This window comes from Solea solea, chromosome 10 (assembly GCF_958295425.1).
Source record: "Solea solea chromosome 10, fSolSol10.1, whole genome shotgun sequence".
In the NCBI taxonomy this organism is placed as follows: domain Eukaryota; kingdom Metazoa; phylum Chordata; class Actinopteri; order Pleuronectiformes; family Soleidae; genus Solea; species Solea solea.
The window spans coordinates 16,538,505-16,552,565 of record NC_081143.1 but is presented as its reverse complement, the minus strand read 5'-3'; the positions used below and the strand labels follow the sequence as shown (position 1 = coordinate 16,552,565).

The 14,061-nt window shown below is 39.1% G+C and overlaps 1 protein-coding gene across 2 annotated transcripts in view; it reads right to left on the bottom strand.

Moving 5' to 3' along the window:
- Positions 1-4,647, bottom strand: part of LOC131466555 (myosin-10-like) — a 46,185-nt gene extending 41,538 nt beyond the window's left edge. For both annotated transcript variants that reach the window (XM_058639859.1, XM_058639860.1), the window contains exons 1-2: positions 4,456-4,647; positions 648-1,029 (exon numbers count right to left, since the gene is read on the bottom strand). In XM_058639859.1, the coding sequence (XP_058495842.1) occupies positions 648-992 (345 nt within the window). In that variant the 5' untranslated portion in view covers positions 993-1,029; positions 4,456-4,647. The remainder of the gene's footprint in view (positions 1-647; positions 1,030-4,455) is intronic.
- Positions 4,648-14,061: the final 9,414 nt, after the last annotated feature.

The window sequence follows — 14,061 nt, the reverse complement described above, 5'->3', positions numbered from 1 at the left end:
TCATATCCCATGAAACCTAATATAACCAGCAGCTGATGGGCACTGACTTCAAAGAAGGAAAAAAAAACATTATTATTGTAATTATTATAACAGTATAAGAATAATGATTTCAGTCACAGCTGTAACCAGTTGTATTTGGATATTATTTAATGCCCAAAGCTTACATTCTTGTTATTTACTGAGTATATCAGTATTAGTCTAGTTTTACCACCTTTCTTTTTCTCTTTATGACTAAGGGTCTCGATGTGAACCCCTCAGCCTCTGCCTCTTCCCATGGTCTCAAGTGTCACATAAGCTCTGAGTGTCTGGGCTATTCCAGGAATGCATGTCACTAAGTGAGGGGTGATCACAGGGGGGAAGAGTCAGCCTATGTAGCACACGATGACTTGTTCATTAAAGGAAATTTGTCTTTACCGTTCTCCAGAGACTTAAGTGTGAGCTTCTGTGGTAATGATACGTAGAGGATTTGGTTAGAAATAGAATGGAATATAATCCATGCTTACATTGTACAGTGTACTTTGTTGCCATTTCATTTAATGATCAAAGCCATTGAGATGGACACATACAATTGACCACAAAGTTATAAATATTACTAGAACAGTATTACCAATTGTAAAAATCAATTGCATCTTATGTGAAATACTCACATAAATGAGGCCAGAATAGTACCGGTCTTTGAGGTTGTGAAGCACGGATGCCTCGTTCAGGCAGGTGAGTTCAGCCATGTCCTCTACTTTGCTGAACTTTGGCGGGTTCATCTTCTGAATGTCATCCTTGTTGACCATAGCCTTCTTCCCATTCTCAGCCAGCTCCACCACCGCCTCATCTCCACGCTCTTCACGAATGCTGGCAGCTTCAAAGCCATGGCGTTCTGACGGGATCCATACCAGTCTTTTGGCAGTCCAGTCAGCCTGGGCAGCCGGGTTGTAGACCACGGCACGGTCTACAAAGAGGTACCGCTCCGGGTCCTCCTGCCCACTCCTCTGTGACATCGCTACTGGGAACCAGAAGCAGACAAGACTTGGCCACCTGTAGTGAGCAGACAAATAACAGTCAACCATCCGAAAATAAAATCATTCCTTGAACTGTATGCAGCTGATTTAAAGGCTGTTCATTCTGTGGGGATGAGATGGTTAGTATGACTGTTATTGATCACATTAATGATGCATCAGCTGGGTTTAACTGATCAAGATAATAGTAACCACATGTGCATTTCCCCAGAAAATGCATTTGGGAATGCCAAATCGTCTCACCGCATGTGTGTGTATTTCTCTTTGTCTTTTTCTGTTCTTTCTGTCTGTATTTCTGTATTTCACTGTATTTGTGTATCTTTGTGAGTGTATGTTTAGGAACAGCCGTTAGTTAACTAAAATCTCACACCTGGAACTTCACAGCCAAAATGCACCAAGGACACAAGTGAAAACCCAAGAACGTATCCACCAATTCATATTAAATAAAAAAAAAAAAAAAATCCATATGACTCCACATAACTAATGAATTTTCTCAGTGAGCTGTGTTTTCTTGGTACACATGTTCATTTTTATGTAGTATTTGCTTAAACAGAAAATATTTGATGAAATTCTGCCATTTAATATGGTCTTTTGTCTTTTTTGTATGTAACAAATGGGTATAAAAAGAATACTTTACCATCATGAATAAGATAATAACTTTTACTTTTACACTTTTAATACTATGTTAATGATACTTATATTACTTATTTGTAATATTTTTTAGCAGGGTTCATCTGCAGTCTTCCTTTGTTTTAGGGCTTTGTTTTGCCCAAACCAGTCTGATTTTCCAGATTAAGTCCATGGGTCCAAGCATGTCATTGGGTGTTTATTTCAGACAAAGTTCTCCTTCCATTCCACCCCCAGCCTTTTACAGTTTTCAAAAGTAACTTTGTTATGAGAAACAAGAGCAACCTGAGAGTTTTTAACAAAGATTGTGAAGTCAAATAGCTGGCATACGTCTTCAACTTAAGTATAAGCATTTTCTTTGTGGGGAAGTGAGCCACTAAAAAAAGTCCTTGTGTACCCACACGCAAATGTTAAACCAAAGCAGGTTTCTTTTTCTTCATGGGCTTATTTTGCCCAAGATGACCATGACTAGCTAATGAAATACAAACAAGCAGGAGCATTTCTCCTTATGCAAGACCAGGCCTACACAGTGTGAGTGTAAAGCTTTTACATCTCCATCACTCAGCATAATCCTCCCACATACAGCATACAGTCACTGTGTTGTGTAATAAAAATATGGGGGGGGGGGGCATCATTTCATTTCATAAAATTAATAAAACAATGTTATAAAGCAAGGTGAAATGTATTTAACTTTAGACAAATGTGGAATTGTCACCCACATAATTCAATCTGGAATACATATAACTGACTAACAGAATATTACTAAGAAACTATTTAGACAATGACATAATCAAGCAAATATATCACTTAATGTGCTTTAGGATTTAAAATATTGAATTCCCTGATAAAGAAATGAATCATCTGTTGCAGACATTATAAACGTACTAGTCAGTGTTGTAGTACTCGAGTCCAGGACTCAAGACTAGACAAAACTCAGCCAGTGCATATGGAAGAAATCTGACTGTTTTCTGAAATTTAGCTATGCCAAATAGTTTGGCATTAGATATAAATAGCTTATAATGTTGCAGTGGTGACCCGTGTTTCCTCGTTGCTTTGTACATTCACATTTTGTACTGGACTTAATGTACTGTCTGTATTGTAGTTTTGCCTGGACCCACAAAATCCAGATTATTAGATTCTGAGAGTTTCAGTTCAATTCAAAGATTACAGGCCAAAAGAAGGGCTGGGTGATATGGCCAGAAACATTACCACAAATTATATAATAATAGTTTCAAATCAGTCGATAAAGATGATTACGGTAATAAAATATCAGACAGTTAAAGGTAGAGGTCTGGTCCTAAAAGAACATATCAACACATGTTTACCTTAGTTATATTAACATTACATGCAATTATATTGCAGTATATAGTTTTATTGCATCACTAGCCAAAAGGTAAAGTTTGCTGTTGCATGGTTGTGTTTGGCTATTATTCCAAAAGGTCAATAATGTCCCTTTGAAATGGTGAAAGCGTGTACTTTTCATTTAATGTAGGACATTTTAAAAATCATATGTCAGCTATTTAACTGACAGTGTCAGAGTGACACAGTGACTTGGTGTGTCATCTGACCCAACTTAAATATGTTTACATTAGAACAGTCCACACCGGAGACTATGCTGGGACACACAGATCGATCAAATAGACTTTTTCCAGGAAATTTGAAATATATGCAATAACATTATGCATATAATATAACATATAAAGTTGAGATTCATGTTATCAAATATACACTCGCATATCTCATGAAATGGGCTGTTTTACCCATTCGAAATATGATTAGGTGTTGAAGAAATGGCAATGAAAATAGTCAGAAATAGTCAGATTGTGAACTGGGTCGCAATCGTTTGCCAATTTTAAAACAATTTGAGAAACACAGTAGTAAAGGACATATTAACACCATGAAGTCTTACATTTACAAACTAAACTGATAGAAGACACAACAGGGTAACTTTGTGAAACGTATGGCACTTGATGCACAAACAAGACTAAAGATAAGGCTTGACAAAAAGCAACATCAGCTGATTAATGCTCAGATATGTTTAATCTACAGTCAAGTCCCTAATACAGTCTCATGGTTAAATCAAGCACTGGTTAGCCGTGAAACTGGGTCAGGTCATGGGATGGGGGAGTCATTGTGGCTGCAGTATCACTGCGTCCCCTCCCTCTGAGGTGGACAATGCTGACTCGCATCCTTTACTCAGTCAAAGTAAGTCAAAGCAACATAAGGTGTAAAAACTGCTATTAATGTGCTGATGATAAAGCCCGGCCAGGCCAAATAGCTGCATCGGCTACTTTAGCTTGCTAACGTTAGCTCAAAGTTGGCGTGCAGTGCCTCACATCGCACCCATCCCTACAGATGCGTGCAGGGACCCAGCACCAAGCAACTTACTCAACACAAATGAGCGTATACAATGGTTATTATAAAGCTATTATACATTAAAAGGCAAAATGGAAAACTTATTATTCAGCAGATGGAGTTTCAGAGATGCAGCAGCCTCCCATCATGGGTGTGGGCGGCTCATAGACGTCTGAGTGCGTGATAAAAGCAGGCGGACAATGACCACACCGTTTCACAGCAGCTTATGTTATAACATCTGACTTCTGAAAACCTAATAACTGGGACCCGTATTATACTTTTATGACTATGAGTATCGTTCTGACAGGGACAGTGTGGTGGCTTCAGCTAACATTAGCTAAGCTGACGGTCCTCCATCATTGAAAAGTCACGGCACAATAATCCGCTGTAGCTAGCGTTAACGGTTCTGCTGCTACACCGGCAACACGGACACCACCGGCCCGCGCCTTTCTGCTCAACTCACCGCACACAAGAGACGAAGAAACTCGGTCCGGGAGTTTAACAGTGTCCAGCAGATACGCGTAGTCGTGCTATATAAGTCCCTTCTTCAGTCCGCTCTCTCATCAGTGGTACTCCCCACCATCCAGCACACTCTCAACCAAACTCCAGACAGTGAGTCGGCCACAGAAGAGGAGGGTGCACACGCCGCACCGCCGCCGCACTCTGACTTTTGCACGGGTGGGTAGGATGACACGCCCACGACCAAAATCTGAAATGTTATTGGCTGTCGAGAGTGATGCTGCGTCGTGGTTGGTTCCATATTAATTCCATCCTAAAAATTGACTGGAAGGAGGACTGCCGCCCTGCCCGACACACCGGCACTGCCGCTGGATGCTATCGCCGCCGCCGCCGCTACCACCTCCACCACTGCTGCTGCTGTACATGATGTCGGTGCAACAGGGTTATTTCATTTTAGGAGAGGTCTAGATCAGGGGCCTCAAACTCATGACCTGGGGGCCAGTGAACTTCTAGGCTGGTCAGGAGGGGGTGAAAAATGTTGTTAAAAAAATGAACTGTTCAGTGATTAGAATTAAAAATTATATCTTGATAATCCAAATTGGTCACTTATCTTGATAATCCATCATGATATTGCAAATTCAAAATATCCAGGATAATATTGCTCACCATTTCTAGTTCTATTGCTCACCAATTATGGTGATGATATATAGTTCACAAAAAAGATGAAGAAGAAATTGCATAACACATAGACAATTGTAATTAAAACACTACTCAAAATTATATAGAATTACATTTGATATAACAATTTTATAATTGTAACTTAATGTAGTATTATTATTATTATCATGAAAAGATTGTTGATGGACCAGTTTTCATTATCACTTAAAGGAAGTGTAGGGCCACAGGACATTGACTGGGAGGACATCACAGTGTTGTGATTAAGTGAAATACACTCACTGGCCACCTTATTAGGTACAGAAGACACCTAATAAAGTAGCAGATGCTCTGCAAACCTTGTTTGTAGCGAGTTATTTGAGTTACTGTGGTGCAGGACCTGCCCAAGTGTTTGTGGTTCCCTAAGCACATGCTGATTTGATCCCCCCTCACCACAATTTTGGATATTCACTAGGATTATTAATCAAGTCAGATATTCTCATCCTGAGAAACAGATAAATATTCCTCACTTATGCCTTTATCTAGAGCAGAGGTCTCAAACTCGAATGACCTTGGGGTCACTGAGCATTTAGTCTGGTCAGTGGGAGGCTGGTTAAGTGAAAAAAAAGGGTCCACTGTGGTTGTTTTAAAGTGTTTTACAAATACAATTGGATTGGATATAATCATTTATTTAGTTCACTATAAAAAAATCTTATTTATAATGCAAAATTAATCTGGAGGGCCAGATGAAATCGATTGGAGGGCCGCATGTGGTCTGCGGGCCACAGTTTGAGACAGACCAGTGATCTACAGTGTGCTGAGCTTAGAGGAGTTGCATCAAGACGCATTCAACAAATTTCATCACTTCAGCAAACATTCACTTCTGACCTCTGGCATCAGCCAAACATTTTCCTCCAGGGAACTGACACTCACCAGATATACTCTCTCTCTGTAAACCCTAGGTATGGTTGTGTAAGTAAATTCAAGTAGATCATTTTTCTGAAATAGTCAGACCAACTTATCTGGCACCACTAACCATGCCACATTCAATTTTCACTTTCTGATGCTCGTGTGAACCTCAGCAGCTCGTCTTGACCATGTTTACATACCTAAAAGCATTGGGTTGCTGCCACATGATTGGCTGATTGGATATATGCGTTAATAAACCGCTTATGTACCTATTAAAGTGGCTAGTGAATGTATATTGCCTATTTGAATGCTTGTTCCACCTCACCTCACCCACCACATTGAAGGTCTTCAATTTGGAAATCCAAAAAATCTCAGACAAATTCAAATAATTAGTCACTGTAAAGGGTTAATGACTTTAATGTATACTTTATATAAAGTATATGAGTTCTTGAAAATATACTCAGAATGTATACTCAGAAAGACAACCAGCAAAGACTCAACAACGTTGTCCTTCTACCACAGTTACATTAAATACTGTATGAATCTCCCATAACCTGATGTTTTAGTTTGGACTATAGTAAAACATTATACTGTGTTTAAATGGTGCCCCCTGGTGCAGGAAGACAGATACTACTGCTGCCCACCATGCACCTCCATGTAAAAACTGCAGATTGATAAAGAAGAAAGAGTAAAATAGCAACTAATTATACCCTCAAATAGATGCTACATGAGATGTTAATGACCGACAAAATAATAAAACATAACACTACAGGACATAAGCATTATATATTTATTCTGTGGACAAATGTGTGGTTTTGATATTAATGCTGTGGAAAAAACTGTGTTTTTCATGTTGGTATGACCACACACTCAGTCCGGAAACCATTATTTACCCAGGAATCAGCACAGGTGGTTTATTTGGTTTTATGTTGTCCATATAACAGTGTTTCCAAATGGATAAGTCACTGTAGGGACTAAAGTCAAGGGACAAAAACATGTTCTATGTGAATGTCTGTGAAAAGAAGTTTTTTTTTAAATAATTCTGATTAATTTACCAATTAATTGACAGGCTTGTTTGCTTTAAAAAAAGAGAAAATATGGAGAAACCACCTGCTGAGGTGCACTTGTTTTAAATAAGTTTATTACTGTGTCCCCTTCCCTCCGAAAAATATAAGAAGACAGTGTTATTCTTTGCTTGGAATAATTTTACAATAAATTGTTGGATTTGCCAGTTTACTTTAGGTTTAGGTGTCACATTATTACTTTGCCAGTATAATTTAAGGTTGTTTGCATAATGGTGTTAATGGTGCGCTGTCCATGGTCCTGAAACAAGGAGACAGACAGGCGTGCACTCTACAACAAATCGCCTTGTTTAACCTATGGGCTTTACATTGTTGTGAATAAAATAGTTGAATTCAATGTAATAAAAATGTAAAATAAACATCAACTCAAAGTGCATAAAATAAAAAAGGCGGTTATTAGCAACAGCATTAGTTTCTCTGAATTAAGATAAACAGTGCCGTTTGAGTAAGAGGGGGAGTGGCTACAGTAGAGCAGCGAAAGCCAACATGTGCTTCTTTTAGCGATATATTTAACGATATCTTTTGCATTACTTATGAAATATGCGAATAACAAACAAACACACACACACATACACACACAGACGTTTCTGGAATTTATAGATAGACTAGCATAGTACCTAGTTACTTTTTTAGTACCTGCTCTACACTACACTTTGTGTGTGTCGGGTGTAAAACAAAGTCACTGCAGTTTCCCACAGCCATGCAGTGATGACTCCGCCCACGTTTAGTAGGTACTTTCTTAGTGGAGATGCAACCTAAACCGTGTCGTGTCGTGACGAGGCGAGGTGAGCCATAGTTGATGTTTTTTCCACTCCCTAGAAACAACAACACCTGCATTTCCAGTCATCACAGCACAGCGTTTGCAAATCTGTTCTGATAGTATTTGCATCACTTTTGTGGTTTTTGGAAATGTGACTGTATGAGGCGATGGCAGAGTGGTTAGTGCAGCAAAAAGACTAATCGGGTTTGCAGCCCGGTTCAAACAAGGGCCTTTTTGCATAGAGTTTGCATGTTCATATATGCGTGGGTTTTCGCTGGGTTCTCTGGCTTCGTACCTCATTCCCAAAACATGCAAAGACATTCTAAATTGATCATAGGTGTGAGTGTGAGAGTGAATGGTTGACTGTCTCTGTGTGGCCCTGCAAATGGGCAGACGACCTGTCCAGGGTGTACCCTGCCTTTCACCCTATGTCAGCTTGGATTGGCACCAGCTGCCCCACGACCCTCATTAGGAGAATAAAGTGTTAGATGATGAATGAATGAATGAATGAACAAATGGCTCACCCTAATAAAATCTACTCCTATGATATGTTCAGAATATGTTTGCAGCTTTGTGTCACTGTTAGACAACCTCTTCTGTCTGGAAACGGAAGAGAATTTCACTTCGTAATCTGCTCAATCACTGCACCAAAGTCCAAAATCAGCGATTTTACATCACAGCACACAAGAGTTGTTGGTCCACTGCTGCCGCTGAAAGTAAGTTCAAATGCACGAGTTTGTGCCTTTAGAGTCTGAAATCCTTTGTTCAGATTTATATAAATGACATATAAAATTATCAAACAGGGCAGCAGTGGACCAGTAGTTTCCGTGTCTCATTGAGCTAAAAACACGGCTTTTCTCTCTGCTTTTAGATTCTCAGCAGCCAGAGGAGCCACAGAAGCCTCAGCAACAGGCTGCTCCTCCCAAAGTACAGGACCAACAGGCTGGGGGACTCGTTTGTCCCCCGGGCCATCAAACTCCTCACTGGGGGGGAGGAGGGCAAACAAAACAAACAGTACGAACTAAACAAACAACTGTCCATAATCACAACTCACTGAAATGTGCAATAACCACAACAATAACAACATAATAACATGTGCAATAAAACCTTAAAGACATGTGCAATAAAACCCTGGGCAATACGGGGTAACTGTAGGTGTGTGTGTACCTATGTGTGTGTATGTATATGTATGTGCATATATGTATATATGTGTGTATATGTATGTATGTATGTGTGTATGTATGTATGTATATATATATATACATATATGTGTATATATGTATGTATGTATGTGTGTATGTATATGTATATATATATATGTATATGTGTTGTTTGTATGTATACATACATACATACATACATACATATATATAGCATGGGTCATTTACGTTTGTATTTTTATACTTTTTTAGATTTTTATTTTTATTTTATCTTTATTTTTAGCTTATTTTATTCTTTTCTATATTTTATGGTGTTTGGTACCTGGGGTGTTTCTCTTTCCAGTCTCCTGTAAAGTGTGACTCTAATCTTAACAGTGCTATGTGTTGATGTTGGAGCTGTTAATTTCCCCGAGGGAACCTCCCAAAGGGATCAATAAAGTCGTCTGTCTGTCTGTCTGTCTGTAACAACTATTACTTAAATGCTGGTTGTCAACTATCACCTGGGATATTTCATCATCTACACACTGGAAGCATTTGTGGAGCAAAGATTCAGCCAGCACATGACAAAATATATTGTTAGAATTGACACAATTCCACACTAGAACAATGGCGGGAACTTTGACTTTGACTTTTTTATTTAATGTACTGGTTAAGTGGTTGCCTTGTGCTCCACTTACACCATTGACCAGCTGTCACATCACAACTGATGAATGGTAAATGAAGTGTAAACAAAGTAGTGGATTGGACATGGATCATGACAATTGCGGTCATCCTTGTGACGCTGCTGCACTTAGTGGCTGCTCATTTTCATATGGAGGCAAAACACTTTGCAAAGTTCCCCCCTGACACCATGTCATGACTTTGACTGATCACAAACATGTCCAGCAGCTTCCACACATTTAACATCTCAGGACAACAGAACACAGTAGGACTGCAGGAGCAGTCCCTAACCCCTTGTCAAACTATACAGTGAGTCTCTGTGTTTTTCTCATTCTTTCATGTATTGACCAATGTGCAGGCACATGTTATATTGTACAAAAAGGACTAATTTAGTAAATGTATTGGTTTAAAAAAGTAACTAAAAATTGCCACAGAGTGTTGCTGGTGTCTTAAAACGTCTTCGGTAAGAGACAAAAACATTTGTGAGCTGTCTTAAGCTAACAATAGTGCCTTGGTCATAATGTGGACATTGTCTTTAATCAATGTTAAAAAAAATAAGAATAATACTCTAAACAAACAATATTTCCCTTTCAATACTGTTAATAAGGATTTTGCATCATTTCAATTTTGAGAATTACTACTTCTTCTTTGAGCCTAACATATGTTAATAGTTTTTTTTTGTTTTTTTTTTTACAGACGTTTACTCTGTGAACTTGGGATCTTTCATTTCCTGTGTTGTGCATTTGTGTTAGTTCATTCATTGTGCATCTAAACGTGTTTCTCAGGTCTTTTATTCACTGCTCTGCTCCACGATGGCTCTTCTGTCTCGTCTGTCCAACACCTCTGGGATGGACCCAGATTTATTTTATTTTCTCCAGTGCCAACAGTTTGTCTTTCAAAGGGGAATCTGGCTTGTTGGCACATTACTGTGCTTTGCTGTTGGTTTTCCTGCGTCTGTTGCTGTTCTCTGGGAAATATTTACGACACACAGAAGAGGGACTCCTTTCACACCCAATGACTTTTTCCTGCTGAACCTCACTATCATGGATGCTGTCTTCACGGCCTTCACTCCTCCTGGATTAATAAATTACTTCCTGTTTTATTGTGTAGAAGTTGAAACAATTTGGAATTTTATTTATGCCCTGAACGTTTGTGGGAGACCCCTCCTGATGGCATGTGTCTGTCTGGACAGTTACCTGGCTGTTGTTCATCCACTTACCTATCGTAAGTGGAAAACTCTGACTCCCCGGGTTGTAATGGCTGCTGTTGTTTGGACTCTGACACTTGCCTGTGGGTTAGCATATGCCCTTGACAATATGTTATTCCTGACCTTCTTTCTAGTCGTGCCATTTTTAGTAGTGATTGTAATAATTGGAGTGTGTGACTCTGTCATCATTTATACATTGATGAAGTCAGACCCCAGCAAAAAAACCATCCACCCTCAGAAGAAAAGAGCCATTCAAACCCTCACCTACAGCCTGGTCATGGCACTCATCTCTTACCTTCCTCCATTACTTATGTATGTAGTTGGGATTCCTCTGCTCAGTGACTTCATTCTCAAATGTACTGTTAGTATTCCAGTTACCATCACTTCCAGTTCAGGATCGGCTGTCATGCCTCTTCTCTATCTAAATAATCTTGGGAAACTGGATCGATTCAAGTTTGGATGTTGCAGGAAAACGTAGCTGTTTTTCAATCTTGCCAAATCAGATTCCGGTGCAAGTGAGGACACTCATTATAACAAAATCTGTTTTTGTGTGTTTTTAGTAATTGTTGGTTTGAGTGCTCATTGTTACTATTACACAGCAAAAGTAAGGTGACATTTTTAATTGTGTATGGTAGAAAGCAAATACTGATACTGACACAATGGCATTGAACTACATGGTTGCATAACAGTTGGTTGGTTGTCAGCGGGATGCAGAGCTAGAGTTCAATAGGGTAACAGCTGCAGCAGTGCGTTCGTTGTTCTTCACGTTGTTCTTCTGCCTTGTGTGAGCGAGAGGGGCTACAGTAAAGCGGTGAAAGCCAATGTGTGCTTCTTTTAGCGATATATTTAACAATATCTTTTGCATTAATTATACAAACAACATCAAACTTGGTACTGCACTTACTCGTGCCCGTAGCAAGAAACCTGTCAATTTAATGGAAACTAAATTGGACCATCGGTTCGAGGGATATGTGAATAACACACACACACAGACAGACGTTACTAGAATTTATAGATAGATAGTTGTCACATATGACCCACGCATGGTCAGTGCTACTGTAGGAATTTATGTGGGAATAATTGAGGGACAGTGAAAAGTGTTTGTCCAGTTTCTCTCATAGTTTCTGGTGGCACCACCAGCTTCTTTTTGGCCACATTTGAATAGGCTGGATTTAGAGTGTCCAATTCTCCTAATCCCCAAATTTGCATGTTTTTGGACTGTGGGATGAAACTGGAGATCTAAGAGAAAACCCACACATACGCACACACGGAGAGAACATGCAAACTCCATGCAGAAAGATCCTTGTTCTGACCGGGTCACAAATACCGGTATAAACGGCCAAATTAACCCTTGCCCAGGATAAACCCAGGTATAGTTTGGGCCTGGCCACCTGGGGAATAAACTGTCCTAGGCCAAACAATACCTGGTGGTATACTCGATTTAAACAGGAACAGGAATATGTATTTACCCTGGAATAATCTTTAGCCAATTCATCAACTACTTTAGTAAGTTTCATACATTTATCCAAAACAACTGTCTAATTACTAACAAACTTTTGACATTTCACATTTTCTCGATTTCAAGATTTCAGTCGGCTAGCTTTCTCACTTAATTTACATGACACAGCTGAAAACCCAATAAAATGTTGAACAATTAAGTAATTCTTGTGTAAATAGGCCATAATATACCCGAGATATAATCTAGCATAGGCCGCTTTAACCCCAGGTTTATTCTGGACTGGGGGTATACTATGGCCTGTTACACCGGGTCCTCTTGCTGCAAAGGCCTGAAATAATAGACCAAATTTAATTAACCCCATAAAATCTCTACCCATCTGGACCAAGTCATTTGACAAAGTGACCAATTAATTTCCTTATAATATTATTAACAAAAACAGAGTAAATTATCTTAGTTATTATTATTGTTAGTCTTAACTATCATTGCAACAAGTAGCCAACTGATATGGACAATAAACAACACTTGAAAAGACACATGGAATTATGCCAGTGATGTGCCAAAACACCACTCATGTTCTGTGAGGTGCAGCAGACAGTAGAGGGCAGCAGCAGGAAGACTTTGTAGACATGTTAACAGACAGCTGTGTCACTCGCATACTATACCATGTGATGATACACTGTTGTGTGTGTGTGTGAATTATCATTGCTCATGGGAGCAGACAGATTTATGTCAAGTGTCCCTTCCCCACCATTTCTTCTCGTTTACCCCTCTACGCTTACGTCCAGGATCATTTCAGTCATGCCACACAGATTTATCAGTTAAGAAGAGTAGACTGTGTATTTCTATCTAAATTCCATGTCACACACTGAATGCTGGCAGAGCCTGAGTGACAGATGCAATATGTCTGAGTGAGTTATTTCATTCGGTCTTGATGAGTGACAGAGTGACACCCAAAATGCTGTGACGGCTCTCATCTCTCAGTGGTTGGTTTCTCCAGTTGCCTCTGTGGCATAATAGACCTGTCATCAGCATTGTCCTCCACAATCCATCTCCTGCTTTTGTCTAGACAGCAGTTTATAGAGAGAGATGAAATGTTTGACCTCCTCGGGCTCTGTCTTTTCTGCACAAATTGAGACTGATGATGTTCTCTCTCTCTGCACATTGCTCATTGCTAAATCGCAAGAAGTAACGTCGTCTATTCTGGTGTTTAATATATATATATATATCTATATATATAGATATATATATATAGCAATATACCAATGTGGTCTTGTCAATTTCTTAGGTAATTCAGTCTAGACTTGTGTGTTCATCTATGCTTAAAAGTTAATTTGCTTACTTAGATAGTGTGACATATGATGGTGGTGAAATGGAGCAATTTGAGGATTAAAAAAACCAAACATATTGTGTTTATGAAGCAGCCAGTGAGTGCACTGACTTTAATAACATTCTTATCTATTTCCTTGCCCGCCCTCAGGTCATCCTGAGCATCCTTCTTACCTGGAAGTCTGTCTGCTGAGCAAGGTTATTATAGTTAATGAAAACTAACCAAATAACAGAAACTAAAATTGAAAAAACTAGATAAAAAAACAATAACTAACTGAAACTGAATTGTGTGTTACTTAACTTACTAGAGCTAATTAAAATAGTGGAAAAAATGTGCTTTGTTTTCATACATAATCCTTTTGAGTTTATATGAAATGTATTTATTTTTTCTCT